The sequence below is a fragment of the Brassica rapa genome, chromosome A07 (genome assembly GCF_000309985.2).
Source record: "Brassica rapa cultivar Chiifu-401-42 chromosome A07, CAAS_Brap_v3.01, whole genome shotgun sequence".
NCBI lineage: Eukaryota > Viridiplantae > Streptophyta > Magnoliopsida > Brassicales > Brassicaceae > Brassica > Brassica rapa.
The window spans coordinates 23,486,905-23,509,449 of record NC_024801.2 but is presented as its reverse complement, the minus strand read 5'-3'; the positions used below and the strand labels follow the sequence as shown (position 1 = coordinate 23,509,449).

Below are 22,545 nucleotides of genomic sequence, written 5' to 3'. Positions count from 1 at the left end.
AATTGAAATCTTACTAAACATTACATCTAGACATAATCTTAGAATAGATTTCCGAAACAAATAATTGACAGATCTGAGCTTCAATAGCTAAAAAAACAGGCTAGTTTACGTTCTTCTCTTGGATATGTAGCTATATATCATCAAGTCCTTATATTACATATAGATTATTTTCATAAATTTAATTGTTATATTATCTTATTCGGAATTTTACCCATATATCGCTTTGCTTAATAAATATGGATGAAATTTAAGTATAAACCCTATCAAAAGCTATTTGCTGTAAATTAAATGAAATAAACACTACCAAGTTAATTGAAAGTCTTCTTACCCTAAAACTTAGATAAAAATTGGGTATATATTAAAGCTTTGCGCAATGACGTTTACATAAAGTCACAACGCAATTCTTGAGACGAACTAAAAACAAAGGAAAATGCTCTCTAAAATTTAGACAAGGATATACAGAAAACAAAACTAATGCAACTGATGAGAAATAGAGATAGAAAGATATAGAGTTACCTCTGAAAGTTATTCCTCGTTGTTTCAAACAGATTCTGAAGCAGAAAATACAATCTTGTCATCTTGAAGAAATATATATCATCTTTCAAAAAAAGAAAGAAATACATCAAAAAAATAAAGAAATGTATGTCAGTCAAAAGAAAGTTATAACTAGAGGTGTGAGTTTGTAAATGAATTTCCAATCTTGTATTAATATTGTTTTTTTTTTGGTTGAAAAAGTATTAATATTGTTTATTTGCCTACTTTTATAGTTGAACTTAAACAAAGGTTAGAAAGTTTCTTTAGTTTTCTTTATAAAAGAAGTTTCTTTAATTTTGGAAAAGTATTTGTTGTGGAGAAAACGACCAAAACTACATAAACTAGAATGTGAAAGAGTTTCAGTTTTGTGGTTTGTGGTTGGTTACTGAATGTAACTGAATTTCTTTTGGGGTCTAACTTATAGGAAAATATGAAAAATTATATTTAGTTAAACAAAATTGTTTGGTGTTGGATATAGAAAAATATATCAATTAGATTAAATTTAATAAGTAAAATTTCCAACCTCACTTCGTACTTTTTTCAAAATAGATTTTGAGATAAAAAAAATTTCCAACCGTACTATATTTTTTAATTTATAATGGAGAAAAACATATTTTCTCTATAAATATAATATTTTTAATTTTTGTTTATTTATCCACTTTTCATTCCACAGTGAAATATGATTGAAGTGAAACTCAATTCTATAATGAAGTTACTCCAATTTAGAAAAAAAAAGATTTTATCTTATACCTAAAATTTAATATTTAAATTAATATGATATAATTTTTGCAGAAATTTGTTTTTAATTGGTAAAAATTGTGTTTAAAACCATAGAAGGTTCGTTTTTAACTTTTCATATAAATGAATTTCAGCGATTTAATTGAGTTCTTATCTAATTTTGTTTCAGAGATCTAAAATGTGAAATAAGCTAATTAAAAACTGAGTTAGCTTCTAAAAACATAAGTAACTTTTCATATAAATAAAAATACACTTTTGGATAAACTTGTTGTAAGTGCTCGAAATTCTCCATTAACTATATTTTATGTTGATCATTTTCTATAGATTTGACTTTCTGAATTAGTTTTTAGTTTAAATTAGTATACTATAACTATGGTTGGCAAAAAAAAAAATTTAGCTTATTTACTTATGTTTTAGAGATCCAGCCTACCTTTTAATTATTTTGTTTAGATTTATCTAAAAGTATTGATCTAGTCTAGTGATTAATTACTGTTTGAAATTTTGAATACTTTAAGACTTCAAATGTTACGAACCGTCCCGTCCCGCCCTACAGTTAACAGTAACAAAAATCTCTACATATATTATATATTTATACATTTTTATAACTGTTAAAACCGCACCGAGTTAAACCGCTTGTCCCGCACCGCTCAAACCGTAGTTACCATTCGGAGTCTAAGTCAGATTCCGTTCAATTTAGGTTCGGTTTATCGTGCTCACCTCTACCGACAATAACATATAGTACTTTGCATTATCGAATTTTGCTTCTTCAAAGTTTCATCTCATTATCATTTAAATTTTTGTTGCCTTTTTTTCTTCTTCATGCTTGTTCTTCTTCAAAACAAACTGACATTGATATCTAGACTTGGCTAGTCGGATTAGTTAAGTACCTATTAGTAATCTACAATATTTAATTAAGAAATGGGTGGAAACTGATTATCCCAAAAGATTTTGTTGAAAACTGTAACTTTATATTATATAAAATTTCATTTGTCAGATCACCCTATGAACACTCGCCGAAATAGCTGCTTTTAATATTGACACTATATATTTTGCTCCCTGTCTTTGTGGTACTATTAATTATTGTTTATTAGTCTGACCTTGACTGACTGACCTCCACTGCGTCCGGGTGTCTTTCTTTTGAAATAATATACTTACTCCTTTACAGTCTAGTTATTGAATACATTTAAATAAAGATTTAAAATCACACTGAAGAACAAATTTGAACCATAATTCTCTTCTTCTTTTTGTGTGAACAAATTTGAACCCGAATTTGATTTTAAAAAAATGTTTAAAAATATTATGTACGCAAATAAAATCTAAAAGGGCTGTAATTGTAAATCACAACTACTATTCATGAGAGCCGATCTAAATAGGCCCAATTACAAGCCTTCATGAAACAAAGCCCATTATAAAACTTGTCTTGGTCTCTTAGTTTTCTTGCTCCGAAAGTCGCAGAGGAAGAAGCTACAAGTAAAGAGGAAGAGGAAGCAGAACGGAACAAAGAGGAATAATGGAGTCGCCGAAGAAGATAGCTCATGAGATCGGTGGTGTGAAGAGAGACGCTCTTCGATTTGGTCTCAACGGCGTTAAGAGCGACATCGTCGGATCTCACCCGCTCGAATCCTCCTACGAATCTGTAATCGAGCTCTTCTTTCTCCTTCTTCTGTTTAGATTACCGATTGAATCTAGGGAAAGTAGCTAATCATACAAGAAAAGAGCTTCAGATTTGCTTTATATAGCTGTTAGGTTTGATTTGAGAGTAGCAATTGGAGTTTTGATCTTACGGTTTCAGGAGAAGAGATCTCATGAGGCGATGAAGAGGACGATCATTGGGCATACCTACGGGACTGCACTTCCTTTGAAGATGGATATGGACAGGCAGATTCTCTCTCGGTAAGTTTGCAACATTATCTACTACTCAAGAAGTTACTACTTGGTTACTAGAACACTGCTGTTAGTTATCAAAAACTAAAGAGTTTGTAGATGGAGTTTTTGTCATGTGTGGGTTTTAGTTAGATGCATACATTTATAAAGTTCCATTTATTCAATGTTTTCATTAGCGATATGATAGTTGTGTGCATTACTGGTTACGGGCTCAGTTGTTAATGTTTGCATTGGGGAGGATAAGGTGTAAAGTGTTTTGCTCCATGATCTGCTTGTGTGAATAAAAAAAAACAATATTTGGTTGTACTGTTCTCAAATCTATCTTTTTCTCTCTGGAATGTTTAGGTTTCAAAGACCGGCTGGACCAATTCCGTCATCTATGCTCGGTTTAGAAGTCTACACAGGAGCCATTGATGACTTTGGTTTTGAGGATTACTTGAATGGTAATTGTTCTTTACTCCTATTGCATTTCGTGTTTCTCAATGCTACATTCATTTCTCTAGATCAGTTGACTCCAGTTTGATGGTATCTCAGTATGCACTAGCAGCAATTTGATGAAAAATCAATACTTTGATACTGTATTTGCTGCTCGACAGAAGCAGCAGATTGTTTTTTTTGTAAAGTTCTTCTCCCTTTTCAGTACAATAGACCAGATTAAGTTATGAAACGGGGGCGTATAAACGTGTTCATGGTGTTAGAATTCAATATCAGTTTATCTGAAACAAGTATTTTTTCATTCCTTGCAGACCCTCGTGACTCGGAGACTGTCAGGCCAGTAGACTTCCACCACGGGATGGAAGTTCGTCTTGGCATGTCAAAGGGCCCGGTTCCCCCAAGTTTCATTTAAGGCCCTCATCATGGTCCTGGTTTATTGCATGTTATGTCTTCTTTAGCTTTTGAATGATGAATCAAGTGGAATCGTGTATGAACCTCTTTTGACATGTACTCTCTTCAAGTGTGATGTCTGATGAGACAACTACTGAACATGGTCAATCAATTCTAGTATGTTAGGTTTTGCGAAACTATACCTTTCGAATTTGATAGAATCATAATTAAAATCTCAGTCACTTCCACACTAAACCACCTTACATAAGTTAACCGGTGATGTCTTATTTGATCTGTGGTGATTAGTTTTCTCAGCTGAAAGATGCTTTTTTGCCAAAGTCTTCTTTAAAATTGATTCCCAACAAAAACTATTCCCTAAAGGAAATCCAAAAGAAAAATATACAAGTATACTATTAGCAACGGTCAGAAAAGAATATAGGAGGCGGCCCTCGTGAGTCATGACGCTTTAAACTCAAACGTTCTTCTCACGTAGGCCCACTAACTCTCCATTACCCCGTCCACTTCTTATCATGCTTTTTAATTCATTTCTATCACTAACAATCTAACATTAGACCATTTTATTTGTTGAAAAATAATGAATGATGTGTAATGGATATTCTGTAGAAGAAGACGGACGAGTCTAATTAATATGGCGGCAAGACGGCGGGAGCCAACGACCCACTTGTATTTAGCATCTTTCGTTTACATTTCTTTTCAACATGTGTATCAAAATTTTCAAAATTGTGGACTACAGCTGAATTTGGCTGAATAACTAAGACTTTAAATTGTTACAAAGAAATCTGGCGGAATCTGACCGAGTTAAAAGTAAAATTAACACATGCAACAATTACCCCAAATAAACCAAATCGAATTGAAAAGCCGTTTGAAACATAAACTGTTTCTAAATTTTAATGATAACTAAAAGCTGAAATCGATAATTTGAATTCAACTATTCTAAAATCTCTATAAATTAATAATGTTAGAAATTTTAAATGTATTAAATTATAAGATATTGCTCAATCAAGAAACTAATATTCATTAGCTTATAAAGAAACTTTTAATCTATAATTTTATTTTTTAAAATTGAGAAATTTAAATGAACTTATGTGTGAAAATAACTTATGCGAACTTAAAATTATAAATTTGTTTATCGCAAACTAAAATATTTGAAGTGGATAATATATATGACAAAAAGTGGATAATATATAAAATAAGTTTTAAAATTAATAAAATAGTGTTGTAAGTTTAATTTTAAATTTTGTGTTTAATTTTTGTGGAATATCTTCATTCATATTTATGTTACAAAAAAAAAACTTCATTCATATTTAATTTAGTTAAATAAGTATTTATTGTTAGAATACTATAAAAATAGATATCTGATAAATTTTCTAAAAGATGATGTGAATAAAAAATCATAGGCAAAAAAATGATGACTTTCCTTTAATAGATAAGATTATTCATAATCAGTAGTTGACAAAACCAAAAATATTCTTAATCTTTTTCTGCCAAAACATTCTTATTCATATCATTATATTATTCAGTAAACACATAAAAGTTTGGCTCAGAATTGACTAGTCTCACTTATTTTTTCCCTTATTTTTTAGGTAACAAATTTATTATATTAGCTTTTGTTGAATAAGGTTTCAGAGTTGAGATCATACGAGAGCGTTAAACAGCCCAATCACAATGATACGAGTCACGTGGAGAGACAGATCACACACTTGCGTCAAAACACTACAAGTCTACGACGCCCATATGTACACAGCTCTCAGCCACCTTGCCTTTCTGTTCATTAATTTTTAATTCCTTTATTCTCGTTTTGTCCATATTGTCCATTTTTCAACCTAAACGGATTTTAAAAGAATTAATCTGGTACATTATAATAAAACAGAACAACACTAACGTGTTTTTTCTAACATATTAACCTGGTAAATGATAAATAATAAATTTCTTAAGTAAGCAGAAATTATGAAAGCCTTTTAATTTAATAGTACACCAAAACAGAATTTTCATAAAGTAAAGTATCCGTAGATTTATAAATTTTATACCAACAATTTGAATTTCAGAAATAGTTATTGAAAATATGTCTTTTGTAAAATAAATTATAGTATTGTAAGTAGAACTGTTTTCTCGTATAATTCTAAAGTCGAACTTTTGATTCTTTAAAAAAAAATTGCTATGAATTTTAAAGAAATGATTTTAGAAAAATAAACTAAAATCATAGAACAGAAATGTTTATTTAAATTTTGATTTTACGAGAAAAGTTAAAATATACTTTCAAATTTTTATTTATTGTAAAGTTGTAGAAGTTGTATATATCAAATACTATTCTCATTTTTTTTTCTTTTAGTCTTAGACTCTTAGTCAAGTATATATATTTTCGAAGTTAAGTACTAATTTATTTTTTATTGAAATTATAAGTATTACTAGGAGCGGAGTAGCAAAAAGATACCTAAACAAAAACAAAACCAAACAAAAAGTTACAACAATTATTTATAAGACCGAGCAGTTGGAAACTAAGACTGAAACAGAGTTATAGCGTCTGCATGGGCATGGTTGAATCAGGTGGTATAACAGATTTGGAAATGCATTAGGTACCCCTATTTACTATTGTACGTATGTAGAACATGCAATATTTTACATGGTTTGTCCCATGCTCTCTAAAATTAGTAAGGTTTTCGGATCTGAATGACCTAGGTAACCAAAAAGACATAGTTATAGCTAATCATGCTCATATCTTACTAAATAAAGTGCAAATGTAAACTCTCGGTTGCCACGAAACACTGTGATATAAAACAGTCTCAAACCCTAAAAATTACATGAGTTATAATTTTTCTGAAGATTAAATACATTAAACACGAAAAAAAGAATACAAGCATGACTACCCAATAAATCGAGCAATAACCAACATTGGCAACACAAAGAAGAGCTGCAAACCAATAATTTTGTCGTTCAACTGAAAGAGTTAGAGATTACCAACTTAAGTTCATTCATTTAGCCGAAGAAATTAAACTCTAGTTTAATAAAAATATATGGTTAAATTTTAGTTTACCCGAATATAACTTGCTATTTGAATTTTTATAATGATTTAGCTATAATAATGTTTAAAATAGTATTGGTGAATTGGAAATTTTATATGACTGTAGCTAAAACTCTAGGATTTTATCTGATATTTAAAATTTAGTTTTTAACTTTTAAAAGTTCAATAAAAAAAATTGAAGCGACATGATTTTTGTAAGAGTCGTTGTAAGAAATAGTTTCTTAAAATCAACTACTTACTAGTTATAATAATAGTAGATTTTAAAATATATTTAAAATTACAAATTTTATAATATAATTTGTTTTTTTTTTAATATGTCTAAACATCATAAGATTTGATAATTTAATACAGATCACTCCAAATCTCATATTAAATATTCTCACTTGACCGAATAATTCCACATTCCACACAACATGAATTAATTGTATTTCTATAAAAATTCAGATAGCGAAAGTAAAAATAAGATTACAACCAAATGAACCAAATCTACTTATTTTCCCTTTTGGTAACTATATCATAGAATAACTATATTATTAATGTTGTTATTATCCGTTTTTATCTTTTTCAACCAGTGAGTAAAAAATTCCAAAACTAGCCTTACCGAAACAGCATCACCACGCCTGGTCGTCACAGACAAAACTACTCTTCATTATAAGGGGTAGTTTCGTCTTACACATAAGTGAACAGTTGTAGCGCATAACCGTTGTAAATCGGAAATTCCAAATATACCCTTGGGAACCTTCGAGCAAATAACGAAGACGGCGGGCCGAAAAGTAAATAAAGAGAAAGTTAGGGGTCCACTTATATAAAATAGGATAAAAGGAAGAGAACGTGAAACGATCCGCGCGAGCCACACAAAAAAGGATTCCAGCACAGCGAACAAGAGAGAGAGAGAGAGAGAGGTTGCGTAGATACGTTGCCGGACTTCAAACCAGTTTCGGTACCGGAATTGAGGAACACAGTTTAAATCCGGAGCCTTCAGAAAAAAGAATATACCTTTCTCTCTGTTTCCCTTCTTATTACTCTATTGCAATTTACAGAGAGAGAGAGAGAGAGAGAGAGAGAGAGAGAGAGTGAAGTCAGAGGAGATCGTTGTTAAGAATTGGGCATCTGGGTTTTCGATATCTGGAGTTCAATTTCGCAATTCAGGTCGTTTTGACTGCTGGGTGAGAGAAAGTTAGGGTTTTTAGATCTGTTGGAGAAGGATGTCCACGCCTCTGAAGGTGTGGCAACGTTGGTCTACTCCAACGAAAGCGACGAACCCAGATTCGAATGGGAAGGTTTCGGGCATGGTGAGTGAGATCCAGTACGAGGATGATCCAAGAAGATTGCCCGATAGAGTTTCAGAGCTTGAAAAAGAGGTTTGCTTTTATTGTGATCTGTTCGTTATTTTTCTATTTCTGTTAGTTTTTTAGGCCTTTTAATTTATTTTTCTGTTTCCCTTGATTTCTGGTACAGTTGGGTATTGAATGTTGGTTACGGTTGTCAAGCTCGTAGGCATTGTTTAAAAAAATGGTTCCTTTATTGACACTGTATAATTCATGGATCTGTAAAAATTTGTTTAAGTGATGGCTTAGTTGTGGATGTGAATTTTGTTTTACTGTGGATGATTCTTACTGTTACTGCTTCGACTTGGTTTGATCATATGATTTTTTGCTGGTTTGGTTGATTTGTTTAAACAGCTTTTTGAATACCAACACAATATGGGTCTTCTTCTGCTGGAGAAAAAGGAGTGGAGTTCCAAATTCGAAGAGCTTCAAGATGAGTTTGATGAGGCTAACCAGTGCCTTAAGCGTGAACGTAACGCGCACATGGTTGCTATGGCAGATGTTGAGAAGCGGGAAGAAGGGTTGAGGAAAGCTCTGGGGATTGAGAAGCAATGTGCACTTGATGTAAGATTCAAACTTCCAAGTTTCTGTACTCTTCTTTAATACATAGTTTTAGTATACATTTAACTATTTTCTTTGATTTAAATCTCTTTTGGGCATAAGGGTCCGTTTTAATACTATGCATAAGATTTGTGAGACTCTTAAAACTGATGCAGCTGGAGAAGGCTTTGCGGGAACTACGCTCTGAAAACGCAGAGATCAAATTTACAGCTGACTCAAAGTTGATGGAGGCGAATGCATTGGTCCGAAGTGTTGAAGAGAAATCTCTCGAAGTTGAGGCAAAGCTTCGCGCTGTTGATGCGAGACTTGCTGAAGTTAGCAGAAAGAGTTCGGAGGTGGAGAGGAGGTCCAAGGATGTGGAAGCCCGAGAAAGTTCCCTTCAAAGAGAGCGGTTTTCCCACATTACTGAGTAAGTATTCTTTTATAATCTTTGTCCAGCTTCTTTGCTTCTTATTGAGGGATGGTGACTTCATTGGTTCAACTTATTTTTTTATGTTTCAGACGAGAAGCAGAGGAGGCGAGTTTGACAAAGCAGAGGGAGGACTTGCGTGAATGGGAAAGAAAGCTGCAAGAAGGAGAAGAAAGAGTAGCTAAATCTCAGATGATGGTAAAACAGAGAGAGGATAGGGCAAATGAAAGCGACAAGATTATCAAGCAAAAGGGAAAAGAACTTGAAGAGGCACAGAAGAAGATTGATGCTGCTAACTTTGCTTTGAAGAAAAAAGAAGATGATATCAGCTCAAGGATAAAAGCTCTTGCTTTAAGGGAGCAAGTAAGCTGCTTCTTTTTTTTTCCTTGCAGCATATTAATTATTATCTAAAGTATTTGGAATCTTGTCCATTGACACACTTCCTCTGGATGCAGGAAACTGATTTGTTGAAGAAATCTATAGAGACAAAAGAGCGAGAGCTGCTAGCTTTGCAAGAGAAACTGGATGCCAGAGAAAAGGCAAGCCCTCTCTCCCTCACATTCTCTCTATATATATTGAAATATAGATGAATGAATGTTTCTGTCACCCTCTTTGTTTTAAATTTTTCTATCTGTATTAGTACATATTTGTGCATTCTGAGTTTTGACTGTGCTACATTGTTTAATGTTTGGATAATTGACAGGTTGCAGTTCAGCAACTAATTGATGAACACCAAGCTAAGTTGGAGGCAGCACAGCGAGAGTTTGAAATGGAAATGGAGCAAAAAAGGAAATCTGTTGATGACAGCTTGAGGAGCAAGGTTGCAGAGGTGGAAAAGAGGGATGCTGAGTGGAAGCACATGGAAGAGAAAGTCGCTAAACGCGAGCAGGCATTAGATAAGAAACTGGAGAAGCACAAAGAAAAGGAAAAAGATTTTGAAGAAAGACTGAAAGGCGTAACTGGCAGAGAGAAAGCCTTGAAAAGCGAGGAGAAGGCATTGGAAACTGAGAAGAGAAAACTAGCCGAGGATAAAGAAAATATTCTCAGTCTTATAGCTGAAGTCGAGAAGATAAAGGCTGAAAACGAAGTACATCTATCTGAGATTCGCAAAGAGAAGGAAGAGCTTAAAGTCACTGAGGAGGAGAGGTCCGAGTATCTTCGCCTGCAAACAGAACTAAAGGAGCAAATAGAAAAGTGCAGGTCTCAGCAGGAGCTGCTTTCGAAAGAGGTTGAGGATCTGAAGGCCCAAAGGGAATGCTTTGAGAAAGAATGGGAAGAGCTTGATGAGAAGAAAGCTGAGATCGAGACCGAACTAAAGAATTTGGCTGATCAGAAAGAGAAACTAGAGAGAAACACACACTTGGAAGAAGAAAGACTGAGAAAGGAGAAGCAAGAAGCAATCGACAACATGAAAAGGGAGGTAGAAACACTCGAAGTGGCCAAAGCTGCGTTTGCAGATACAATGGAGCACGAGCGTTCTGTGATCTCAAAGAAAGCCGAGAGCGAAAGGAGCCAACTGCTCCATGATGTTGAAATGCTCAAAAGGAAGCTCGAGTCTGATATGCAGAGTAAACTGGAAGAAAGAGAAAGGGAGCTGCAAGCCAAAGAGAAGCTATTTGAGGAAGAGAGGGAGAAGGAACTGAGCAATATCAATTACCTAAGAGACGTAGCCAGAAGAGAAATGACGGAAGTGCAGAGCGATAGACAGAGAATACAGAAAGAAAAGGTAGAAATTGATGCTAGTAAGAAAATTCTTGAGGAGCAACAGACAGAGATTCGGAAAGATGTTGATGACCTCGTTGCCTTAACCAAGAAACTCAAGGAGCAGCGCGAACAGTTTATCAGCGAGAGGAACCGTTTTCTTTCTTCCATGGAAAGTAATAGGAACTGCAGCAATCCTTGTGGTGAACTGCTTGCAGCGCTTCCTGAGATTGATAATCTTGAACTGCCTAATTTGTCAAAACTGGAAAACATTCTTCAGGACGAAGCACCACGGCAGGAACTGAAGGATATATCGCCAACTGCTACTGACTTAGGATTGCCAGTTCAAGGTGGGACGGTTTCATGGCTCAGGAAATGTACTTCAAAGATTCTTAAGTTGTCCCCAATAAAAATGGCAGACACTTCTGCTTTCCCTGACCAAGAGCCTCAGTCTACTGAGCAAGGTAACGTGAACAGTGGGCCATCAACTATGCTTCCGGCCCAATCTGAAAACGACACAAGAGAAGTCGAAGTCTCAGACGGTGATCAAAGCAACATCGACAGCAAGGCTCAGGAAGTAGCTGCGGATTCTTTGTCTAATCTTAATGCGGATGGTCAATCACGGTTGAGAGGGAAAGCGAGAATCAGAAGGACACGCTCTGTGAAAGCTGTTGTGGAAGATGCGAAAGCTATCTATGGGAAATCTATAGAATTCAATGAGGCAGACGATGGAAGCATGGGTGAGCCTGGTCGTTCTGATAAAGGTGGTGTTTCAAAGAACGGACGTAAGCGTGGACGTGTGGGATCTTTAAGAACTTGTACTAGTGAGCAGGATGGTAACGAGAGCGATGGAAAATCAGATAGCGTCACAGGAGGAGAGCATCAGCGTGGGAAGAGGCGGCAGAAAGTTGCATCAGAGGAACAAGAAGTGGTGGGACAAAGATATAATCTCCGTCGATCCAGAAGGTTACTACTTCATTTTCCATTTACACTGGAGCTGCTTATCCTTAATTATAATTAGTTCAGGCTGTTAATATATGTTTTCACATTTGGGTTATTAGGGTGGCTGGAAAAACTGCAATTGGTAAGAAGAATGAAGAGGCCGATGGAGTCCAACAACAAGAGGAGGGTGTTCACTGTGCTCAAACCACTGCCACAGCATCAGTAGGTGTTGCTGTTAGCGATAATGGAGTAACTGCGAATGTGGTGGAGGTAAAAATGCTTTCACAACTTAGCTGCAGTTTTGGTTTTACCTTTTCTTGATTGACCAATCTGTTTTCTTTCATGTTACAATATAGATTGAAGGCATGGCAGACTCTGAGGAGACAGATGCTGGTTCGCCCAAAAGAACAGGCGAGAGTGCAGCAGCGAGTGAAGAAGATGTGAACAGAACACCTGAAAGGGAGTACGATGGTGAAGAGGAAGATGAATCGGATACGGAACATCCCGGGAATGTCTCCATTGGTAAGAAGCTCTGGACTTTCTTGACGACGTAGCCGCCATCTTTGATCAGAGGGTGTAGTTTGGTGGCCTATGATGTTGAGGAAGAACCAATCTTCTTCTGTTGACAATATTAGTGTGTGTGCTTTCCACATCTCTAGCTTATCCTAGGAGACTTTGTATCTTTTTCTTTCTCTTTTTTTTTTCTGGTTGGTGTCAACTTTGTGTGGATTTATTTCACCAGATTGTAGTGTTTTCTTTCTAGCTTTCTACCACTTTAGTTGCTATCATGGTTAAGAGGATAATTCTACACATTCTTTTGGTCTGTTTAAGATGATTATTTGATTTTATGATAGTGGTCTCCAACGAGTGTTTGCATTTGATCTTTTATTTATTTTGTCAAAGTTATTTTCTTTGGCATGTTAAAACGGTTAGGACTCATCAGTTTAGTGTGTGAAGGATTTATAACAACTACACCTTATGGCCTATCTGTTTCTATAATCATCACTCACAGTCACAAAGCGAGATCGAAGATAGTGTGTGAAGGATTTATAACAACTACACCGATAAAAGTTCCCAGCATCGTGGTATGTGGCAACTAGGATCTTGGTAATGGTATGCCTGGACCCGTATCATATTCGGAAATTGATGAAAATCTTACACTAGGATCTGATTGAGCAAAATGTTTTTATCATCATTGCATTTCGTGTATCCCGAGAGCCCAAGTAAGTTGTGTAATTCAGAAAACGGGCCAAAAATACAAAACCGCAGAAAAAGATACAGAGGTTGTACTCTGTTTGTTTTCATCATATACTCACCCCTATGGTTCTAAGCGTGCGTGAAGGAGTTAGGGGGAAGAGATGAAGCGCAAGGAAGGATTGTGTACGCCGAACACATAAAAAAAGCAGTAAAGTGTTGTCGAAACATCCTTTTAACAGATTCTGCAGGTCACTTGAAAGAGGCTAACTGGAGTTCTTAGACCGATGATTGTAGACGTCACAAAATTAGACAATCATATATTAAAATAAACCCCAACCTATATAAAAACAAAACATTATCCTGTTCAAACAGTCACAAGAATCATGTTTGCATTTATGTTAAGTCTCACGATGGTTACTTACATAGATATTATTAAAAAAAAAATTTGTTAGATTAATTTCCATTATTGATATTTTTATTTTAATTTAAAATTTAGTTACATTTTTCTATATATATGAGCTTCAATGGCCCCGTCAGATTTGACCTTCAATGAGTCACATATGATGGAAACAAAGCACCTAAGAGCACAATTAACGGGAATGCTTAAGGGGATGCTTATGAGTGGGCTCCACCATAATATACTAAGAAGCATTGCCAAAAATTTCAAATTAAGCACTGAGTCTTGTACTGTTTTGCGGATTTTACTTACACATGGTGGTTCGCGATTGGTTCATTTTTAATTTTTTTTAATCAGACAAAAAATAAAAAAATAAGCATCCCAAATGAGTTTGTGGATTAAAGATGCTCTAAGACCACATCCGACTGAGCACGTCTTACCGAATTGAATAAATTAATACTGAAAATTAAGATCTTAATTGGATATGTTTTTACAAAAAGTCATTTTCTTAATTTTTAATTTATATTTCTAGCCAGTTGCGTAGAAATTAATAAATAAAAATCTTAACATTCAAAGTTATCAAAATATGTTGATGACATCGTCAACATATTGAAAAATGTATTATGTTGATGAGAAAAATAAAGAAAGAGTTACAGATTGGGAAAATATTAAGTGATGGAAAGTAAAAATGGAAAAATAATATTTATATAGAGAAAGAAACAAAACAAATTCCTAAAATCATCGTGATGAAACGACTAGACAGTTTTTCTATTTTCAGCTTTCTTTTTTGGCATTCACCTTTCAATATCCAGGATATTACGAAACGTAAGTTGATAAGAAGATGCATAATGTACGGAATAAAATAAAAAATAATTCACAAAGAGTCATGATTTGGTGATTCTTTAATATTTTAATCTCTGACTAATCAAACCCATACATTAACCATAAATATATGTTCCTGTTTTTGTAAAGAATATTAGTTAAAGATTAAAAAATAAGGTCACGAGACTCACATAGTCACAAGTTCACAACCTTTGACATCAGCCTCCCACCACATGTACACCCATATTTATATGTATATTCTCCTCCATTTTCATCATCTCTAATATCTCCAAGTCACACTTTCAAGAGGTTCGATATCTCTCAACTCTCTCTTCTCTTATTATTACTTCTCTTTTGACTCTTGTTCCTCCAAATCCTTCTCTTTTACATGTATATTTTCCTCTATTCTCCTCGTCTTTTTCTCCTTCAATAGTGTAAAACTTTTGAATTAATGAAGTATGGTTTGTCCAAAAAAAAAAAGGATCAATATAGTCTCTTAGCTAGTTCAAATTTTCATCTTACTGATAAATCACAAAATGAAAAAGTCACTTAGTTTTTTTATATATTCATCTTTATCAAGTGTACATACGGTATCTTAAATTTCGTTATTGAGTTAATGTTTCATACTGTCTCCAAGTGCGTATGTCAATACAGATGGTACATAATCTTCAATTTACTTTTCTATAGAAGTCAGATTCTGGTGAGGATGAGATTTGGGAAGATTGTAGAAGGCTTGAAGTCCAAGATAAAGGCAAGTCTAAGGATGAGGAAGAGATCCTCATTATCATCATCATCATCATCGTCATCATCATCATCATCGTATGAGAAGATAGAGAAGACGGACAGTATGAGATTTGAGTTAAGAAGCAGAAAGGCACACAAAATTATCCAACAAACTCTTCGGATTGCCGACTCTCCAACCTCAAGAACTTATGCTTTATGATTTCATCGTCGACTCTCCAACCTCAAGAACTTATGCTTTATGATTTCATCGTTTTACCATCCAAAACATATTCATACATACATATAGACTTGCGTGTACGCATCTGTTTATACATATCCATCTAAATTGTTGTACGTGTGTGTATGTATGTGTGAAAGGTTACATGGATGATGTCATGGGTGATGGATATTATCTTGGCTAATGGATGATGATTAGATGAATTCAACATTAATGGTCACTAGTATTTCTACACACCAATCTATGCTTTGAAAAACAATTTTATGAATGCTTTATGGTATTATTTTTGGGGTTTACTGATCTTTTTTCTAATACGAAATTACAGATTTTGGTTGAGATTCAGTTTTTAAATTACTAACAATGTTATAGAAAATAATATTAATTTGGAAATAAATAAAAATAAGATATTATTTTTATTTGATGAGACAATTCATTTTATCAGCCAAGTTGCAAATTCTCATTTTATGTGGTAGATAAAAATGAAATTTTGAATCAGACTTACTTATTTGGATAAAACAACTAAAGTTGGCATCACATTGACCTTATGTTTTTTTTTAACATTAACCTTATGAAAATTGTAAAATTTAAATTTCAAACATAAAAGAACACGAAAAAAATAAAATCAAGCCTCAATTTTCAATTTCATAACTCTTTGCTATGTTTTTGTCTCCCTTGTTCCTATGCCTAGTCTTCCATTATAACTGCCTACTTATCTGTCGCATTTATATAATTTTGTGAAAAATAATGATATGGGTTCGAATATTATTCTACTGAAATGCTCATACAAAGAACATAACCAACGATGATATGCAAGGTTATGTTTTTTCCATGTGAGAGACAAAAAGAATATTATTTAGAACCTTGCTCTAAGCCGTCCACTTCCCTCTTGAAACTAGATAAATTCCCTTGATTTCTTGCAGCATCTTAAGAAGTCCTAGAACCCCTTAAAACTTTCAAAATATTTTAAATTTTACTCACTCTAAAGAGATTAAAAATACATATCATAAGTTCGTTTCAAAACCGTCCAGAACCCATAGAAAAGATGGTTTTGAACCCATAGAAGTTCTGAAAACAGTGCTCAACAAATGGAAAAAGGACATTTAGAAAAGAAAAAAGTTTCATAACCGCAAATGTTAATTCACATTATATCTTTTAATTATTTGTTTCATTATCATTCACTAAAGAATGATTGGTAAGTTCTCAAGGATGTAGACCAGACCATATTTTTATTTGTTGTTCAACAAACAGTTACCAAGTTCTTGTCACAATTCTTCCCATTACTTTGTAAGGTAAAATATCACAATCTAGAAAATAGGGTATCGAAATTTTGTTTTATATTGTCAGTACATCTGGTGTATCCCCACCTAACAAAATTAACTCCAAAATAATATTTTAAAATAATTAATTAATTTTTAATTAATTTATTGACAAAAAAACACAAGTTTTTTTTTTAGTTTTTGACATCAAACGCAAGTATTTTATAAATATATTCTTGAGGGTTGGTAATCTATAGTTTTTCTCGATCCAAGATCGATGTTAATACTACACTAATGTTTGTGACAGGTCGGTAAACATATATTATGATTAATTTAAAAAAAAGATAAGCACTTATATTTATTTAAAAAAAGAAAACAAAAAACAGGCTCTCTTTTAATACTATTTATGCTAAAAAAATTGGAGTTCTGAGTCCGCGCCCCATTGCCCTGCCTCTTAAACCGGCCTTGAGTAAACACCAACATAACTTAAGGTAATTAAGTCCATTGATCTACCATACTGTACGAATATAATTAGAGATGTATATAGAAGCTAAAGCTCATAGAATACATCATATATAACTATATAAGTAAACAAGATTTTTGATTTAACGTATGATTTGTGCGTTAGGTTGAAGAGAAATAAAGTTTTAAATCAAGAAGTTTCTTTTCGTTTGTTAAAAGGTTGATATATTCTTAAACAATTTGACATAAGTGGTGTCGCTATTTAATTGACTCTTCATAACCTAAAAAAAGAGGTTGAGACATAATAGATGTTTCTTAAGTAGGTGAAGAGACATGCATGTCCATGCCTCTATATTACTACAAACCAATCTGTACAAACCAAATCCTCTTCTTCTTTTTTTTTTTTTTTTTTTTGCAAAAATACTAAATGTGGATAGAGTGATCATCGATCCAATTACAATATTATAGTTCTATTTTACATATATCTCCATGAGTGGGATTCAATTAGGATGAACTTAAATATTTTGTATATATCCATAATACGTTCTGACCAATTTTAAAACTTAGGATATATTGGAACTTTATATTTGGATTTGAAGAAGTAAAATAATTATTAATCCGTCCAAACTGAGTCTGAGTAATCTTGAATGTAATAATGTTGTTAGACATAACTTCTAACAAAATGATTTTTAATTCTCCTATAAGATATCTTATAGCTCTACTGTTATAAAACCCCAATATGTTTTCATTTATTTTATTTTTCATTTTCAATTAAGTCTTATATTGAATTTAGTTACATATGATCTAGATAACCAAAAAAATACTATGATCTTTTGCACAGTCATCTGAGATTCACGAATCTATGCCCGAATAGTTGTAATTCAGTTATGGCATAAAGGGTTCAAAACTATATATTCTAGTTTCAATAGTAGTTTGTATATATATATATATTTTTTTTTTTTGAGCAAAATAGTTTGTATATATTTTAAAAAGAAAGGTATATATGAAAGATGCAGAGTATGTATAGAAGGTCTTGGATTTAAAGAAGGCATGGAGCTTTGGGGCCAGACAGTATGAAAGGACAATAAATAGAGAATAATATTACACAACACTAAGATCCAATAGTGTGAGGACAATAAGTTTTTATCAGTGACAAAAACAGATACAATGTGAGGTCAATATCTTACCATTAAGCATACCTTAGATGCATCTAACAAAACCAAAACAACCTCTACAATTGAGGAAGAAGACAACAGATATAATATATATAAGAATTAACAAGAAACAGGAAACTGCTAGACAGATGAAAATGAATCTCAATGATATCAGCTAGCTAGATATTGATCACATGATATGTTATTTAATACAGTCCACAAGTTGTGTGAGAGAGAGAGAGCGGTAGTTATGTCAATTGAATCGGTCCCTCCCCAATCTAAGCTTATTCTGAGTCAAATATTATTTTGGTTTGATCACATCCAATCCAAACTATTTAACCTTACGTTTGATGTATTTGGATTTAGTCTGATCGAATTGAGGATTGACCGATGGATTTTTCTTCCTGATTCATAGACTCTTCATACTTGAGCTACTATATATTAAGTGTCGGTCGAGAAAAACAATAAAGGTCATGGTCCATCCTTCGCTTATACTTTCAAACACACAATAGCTCGTTTTCGGAGATCCGAGTTAAAGTGAAATCAAGAGATGTCCAAGTCATTTATTCGCGTTTACTTTGATATTTATATAGCAAAAATTATATATTTCTGTTACTAATAAATAAAGATTCTTCAAGTTTTTTTAATAAATAACATTTTTAAAATTTTAATGCAACTTTATTAGTTAATAGAAATAAACTATAATCTTTAAAACTGAATTTATTAAATTTTTATTGATCTGAAGTTACTATAAATGTTTAATCACAATAATAATATTAATATATTTATAAACAAATACTAAAGGTTTGTGAAAAACTAATAATTTGAAACAGAAAGATACTGTTAACATGAAATACAAAGTTTGTGTTGGTGAAAATGCATTAGTATTTTGCAAAAGTATATTTATGAGAATGTGAAAATATATTTTTTATTTCTAAAACATAAGTTCAGGTTGCCAACAATGTTTTCCGATTCTCGTAAAACAGAATGCATTTATCAGTCCTGTTCAGTTCCGGTCTGCCAAGCAAACATTGTGAAACATAAAAGGAACCGAGGGAACGAAGAATAATATTTAAAGTAACCTGAGAACTGAGTTCAAGAAAATTCAAAACTCAATCTTTACATACTTTCAACTTGTATTCAACAGCGTCGAGAACAAGAACCCAATCACTCATACTCGAATTGTACCTCAACATGAATATATTTCCTCATGAGTTGAACAATAGACCACGTGAACGTCGCCAGAATCTGACAATCTCCCTGCGTTTTCGTCTCCGAAACAACCCCATAAATAATCAGCTTCCTCAGATTCGGACACCTTCTCAGCAACTCCTCGACCCAGATCGAGAAAACATCGTTAATCACAGTCCATCCAAGCTCCAACACAGTCACATTCTCCAACAGAGTGTTCCCTTGCAAGCTATAATGCGCAGCTCCGTCTTTCAAGTCGTAGCTCAACGAAAGATGAGTCAGCTGCGTGAAGCCAGCAGCAATAGACTCAAGATCGATGATCTCATCGTCATCATCAAACACCACATCCCAAAGACGAAGCTTCCTCAGATTCTGCGATCTCGAAATCATCTGATAAAACTTCGGCCACACCATAGTGAAATGGTTCACATCAACAACCTCAAGACTATCGCTAGTCTCCATGATATCAAGATGAATAACACTCACATCATCAAGCTTGAAATGCTTCAACGTCCCGTTACCAATAAGCTCAAAGAGCTCGAGTACACAGTCTTTCATATGCAAGAACTCGATACAATCCGCCTCCAAAATAAACTTATCCAAACTAATCCCATCGAAGTAAACACTCTTCAACGTCGGACTACTCAGCTCAATCGTCACTTGAGCATCAGACATAGCGATCTCGAGACTCACAAGCTCCAAAGACTCGATCACAGGACAGGCACTAAGCAAAAGATTCAAATCCAAAGCCGAGATACTCACATAACTCAACGAAAGCGATTTCAAACAAGGAAACCTCTGAAAACTCGGTTCAACACCGGTTATCGAGTTATGAGCCAACACCAAGGCCTCAAGCTTCTGCCTCCCGCAGATATCGAGCACGTTGACGTTCGGCGTCGTGCGGACGTTGTAGGAGAGCCAGCGCAAGGTGTCTCTAGTGTACATGAGCCAGGCGATGACGGTGGCGGCGGAGAATTTGCTGGCGTCGTCCATCATGACGGAGAGGCCTTGGAGTCCGGTGGTTTGGAAGATGGTTTGGGTGATGAGGATCTCGAGGCGGTTGGTGGAGAGGTCTCGGTAGAAGGGGGAGTCGGCGGAGTTGAAGGAGAGCGTGTGGAGGTGTTTGCGGTAGGCTTCGCGCCATTTTCGGCAGGTTGCGGAGGCTATGACGACGTCGCGGGCGCCGCGGAGGCGTGAGAGGATGTTTCCGATGACTTCAACGGGGAGATGGTCCATGATGATACTCTGAAGCTAACCCTGGTGGATACAATAACAAGAGATCTTGAACAAGATGCATAACATAGACTAAATATCATGAATCTTCCATGGAAAAAATCGGAATCTACCGATCCAAATGACAGAGGTTACTAGAATTACTTAGAAAATCGAGTAATGAAATACCGATTTGTTCTCTGGGGTGAATGATTGGGCGATTACGGTGGATCTGCGATGAGGAAGAAGGCAGGAGGCGATCTGGCGAGAGAGGAGGAGGAGGACGACGACGACTCGAGGATTTTTCTTTCAATTTTTTCACTCAAAAATAAAAGGAAAAATAATAAACAATACTCCTTGTTTTTTAAATTAATTAATCAGTATTATTTGGGTGGCGGGACGTGGAAATCAACGGCATCCGACTAACCATTTTTTAATTATTAAAATGATTTCCTGGGAGATTTATTTTTGGACTCTTTATTGTGTAAAGTGGAAAATTAGTTGAAGTTTTTTTTTTAGTTAGGGCATCTCCAACCCCACTCCATATTTTATTCCAAAATTAAGAAAATAGAATGGAAAATGGAGTGATGAACAAAAAATAAAAGCATTACTCTATAAATGGAGTAATCCTTTTATTTTTTGTTCATTACTTCATTTCCCACTCCATTTTCTCAATTTTGAAGTAAAATATGAGGTGAGATTGGAGATGCTCTTACCTTGATTTCGTTGAACTTGGAATTTGTAAAAATGAATTGAACTTGAAAACGAAAGACTAGACTATGTATTCAGGTAAATTAAATATAACTTTCAATTCATTTATAATGAGAATTCGGCCAAAAAAAAACTCAACTTTACACGAATTGCTAAAACAAACATGAATTTTGGGGCTAGCCAAAAAAACACCAAACTTTCATTGAATTTAGAATTAATTAACAATGTTTTCGCTCACTTGCCAATTTAGCACGCCGTCAACAAATTTAACAGAAATATTTGACGACGTTTATTGTTGACGTTAACTGAAACGACGTGGTTTTCAAATGAGATGAAACGACGTCGTTTTACACGATTTGAAATTAAAAATATGTAAACCCCTAGATTCGAACCTAGGTTGGTTGGTCAAATGGGAAGGTATTTTACCACTGGGCTACTAGCACTTTTAATGTACTTACTAACATGTTTACTTTTATTTGGTACATATTAAATATAAAAAATTCTCTAAAAACTTGATAAGATCTTTAAAATTTCAAAAAAATTAAAAATAAAGAAGATTTTTATAAAATTAATTTTGAAATTAAAATTAAAATTAAAAATAAATTTTATTTTTCTTTTTTTAAAAAAAAATTCTTCCAAAATTTTCTAAAAAATTAAAACGAACTTTAAATTCCAAAAAATTGAAAAAAATAAAGAAATTTTTTATAACATAAATTTTGAAATTAAAATTGAAAATAAATTTTATTTTTCTTTAAAAAAAATAAAAAAATTATTTTTCTTTAAAAAAATAAAAAAATCTTCCAAAATTTCATAAAATTAATTTTGAATTAAAATTAAATATTTGTTTTTCTTTAAAAAATCAAAAAAAATTCCAAAATTTTCATTTTTTTAAACAAAATCCAAATTTTTAAAAATTATAATAAAATGCAAAAAAATTAAAGTTAGAATTATCAACTTTTTATGTGTGTATAATTAATTTCAACTTTTAGCAAATGTATTAAAAAATTGAAAATTTTGGAAGATTTTTTATTTTTTTGAAAAGAAAAAATAAAATTTTATTTTCTATTTTAATTTCAAAATTAATTTTATAAAAAATTTCTTTATTTTTTCAATTTTTTGGAATTTTAAAGATCTTTTTAAGTTTTTAGAAAATTTTGGAAGAGTTTTTATTTTTTAAAAAGAAAAATAAAATTTTATTTTTAATTTCTAAATTAATTTTA

At 33.3% G+C, this 22,545-nt stretch overlaps 3 protein-coding genes and 2 long non-coding RNA genes across 7 annotated transcripts; 3 read left to right on the top strand and 2 right to left on the bottom strand.

The window, feature by feature from the left end:
• Window positions 1-2,680: 2,680 nt before the first annotated feature.
• Window positions 2,681-4,219, top strand: LOC103831156 (cyclin-B1-2). Of its 2 annotated transcripts, none has more exons than XM_009107013.3 (4): window positions 2,681-2,908; window positions 3,065-3,165; window positions 3,502-3,599; window positions 3,903-4,219. In XM_009107013.3, the coding sequence occupies exons 1-4, from the start codon at window positions 2,783-2,785 to the stop codon at window positions 4,001-4,003; spliced, it is 426 nt and encodes a 141-aa protein (XP_009105261.2). In that variant the 5' UTR covers window positions 2,681-2,782; the 3' UTR covers window positions 4,004-4,219. The 2 variants fall into 2 exon arrangements, with proteins under 2 accessions (XP_009105261.2, XP_009105262.2); XM_009107014.3 differs by having other exon boundaries at window positions 2,689-2,908; window positions 3,071-3,165.
• A 3,626-nt stretch (window positions 4,220-7,845) lies between these two features.
• On the top strand, window positions 7,846-12,838 carry LOC103831155 (protein CROWDED NUCLEI 1). The gene is made up of 8 exons (XM_009107011.3): window positions 7,846-8,382; window positions 8,704-8,913; window positions 9,066-9,319; window positions 9,412-9,682; window positions 9,775-9,858; window positions 10,023-11,986; window positions 12,082-12,232; window positions 12,319-12,838. Exons 1-8 carry the CDS (start codon window positions 8,227-8,229, stop codon window positions 12,514-12,516), a joined length of 3,288 nt encoding a protein of 1,095 aa, XP_009105259.1. The 5' UTR covers window positions 7,846-8,226; the 3' UTR covers window positions 12,517-12,838.
• Window positions 12,839-14,728: 1,890 nt separating this feature from the next.
• Window positions 14,729-15,542, top strand: LOC103831154. Its single transcript, XR_004449558.1, has 2 exons — window positions 14,729-14,834; window positions 15,066-15,542. It is a non-coding gene; the product is annotated as an uncharacterized LOC103831154 (long non-coding RNA).
• On the bottom strand, window positions 15,051-15,640 carry LOC117126746. The gene is made up of 2 exons (XR_004449557.1): window positions 15,343-15,640; window positions 15,051-15,299 (listed from the first exon to the last, which is right to left on the bottom strand). It is a non-coding gene; the product is annotated as an uncharacterized LOC117126746 (long non-coding RNA).
• Window positions 15,641-17,467: 1,827 nt separating this feature from the next.
• On the bottom strand, window positions 17,468-21,337 carry LOC103831153 (F-box/LRR-repeat protein At1g67190). 2 transcript variants are annotated; one of them, XR_004449556.1, is made up of 3 exons: window positions 20,804-21,337; window positions 19,302-20,659; window positions 17,468-18,917 (listed from the first exon to the last, which is right to left on the bottom strand). XR_004449556.1 is itself a non-coding variant. In XM_009107009.3 (2 exons), exon 2 carries the CDS (start codon window positions 20,636-20,638, stop codon window positions 19,379-19,381), a length of 1,260 nt encoding a protein of 419 aa, XP_009105257.2. In that variant the 5' UTR covers window positions 20,639-20,659; window positions 20,804-21,336; the 3' UTR covers window positions 19,190-19,378. The 2 variants fall into 2 exon arrangements, 1 of the variants encoding a protein (XP_009105257.2); XM_009107009.3 differs by lacking the exon at window positions 17,468-18,917 and having other exon boundaries at window positions 19,190-20,659; window positions 20,804-21,336.
• Window positions 21,338-22,545: the final 1,208 nt, after the last annotated feature.

What these genes read in the sequence shown, in the direction of transcription:
- LOC103831156 (XM_009107013.3), top strand. Translation starts at nt 2,783, where the DNA reads ATGGAGTCGCCGAAGAAGATAGCTCATGAGATCGGTGGTGTGAAGAGA. An exon ending in GACAGGCAGATTCTCTCTCG is followed by an intron (nt 3,166 to 3,501) that starts GTAAGTTTGCAA and finishes TGGAATGTTTAG; the next exon opens with GTTTCAAAGACCGGCTGGAC. An exon ending in TTTTGAGGATTACTTGAATG is followed by an intron (nt 3,600 to 3,902) that starts GTAATTGTTCTT and finishes CATTCCTTGCAG; the next exon opens with ACCCTCGTGACTCGGAGACT.
- LOC103831155 (XM_009107011.3), top strand. Translation starts at nt 8,227, where the DNA reads ATGTCCACGCCTCTGAAGGTGTGGCAACGTTGGTCTACTCCAACGAAA. An exon ending in AGAAGCAATGTGCACTTGAT is followed by an intron (nt 8,914 to 9,065) that starts GTAAGATTCAAA and finishes AAACTGATGCAG; the next exon opens with CTGGAGAAGGCTTTGCGGGA. An exon ending in CGGTTTTCCCACATTACTGA is followed by an intron (nt 9,320 to 9,411) that starts GTAAGTATTCTT and finishes TTTATGTTTCAG; the next exon opens with ACGAGAAGCAGAGGAGGCGA.
- LOC103831153 (XM_009107009.3), bottom strand. Translation starts at nt 20,638, where the DNA reads ATGGACCATCTCCCCGTTGAAGTCATCGGAAACATCCTCTCACGCCTC.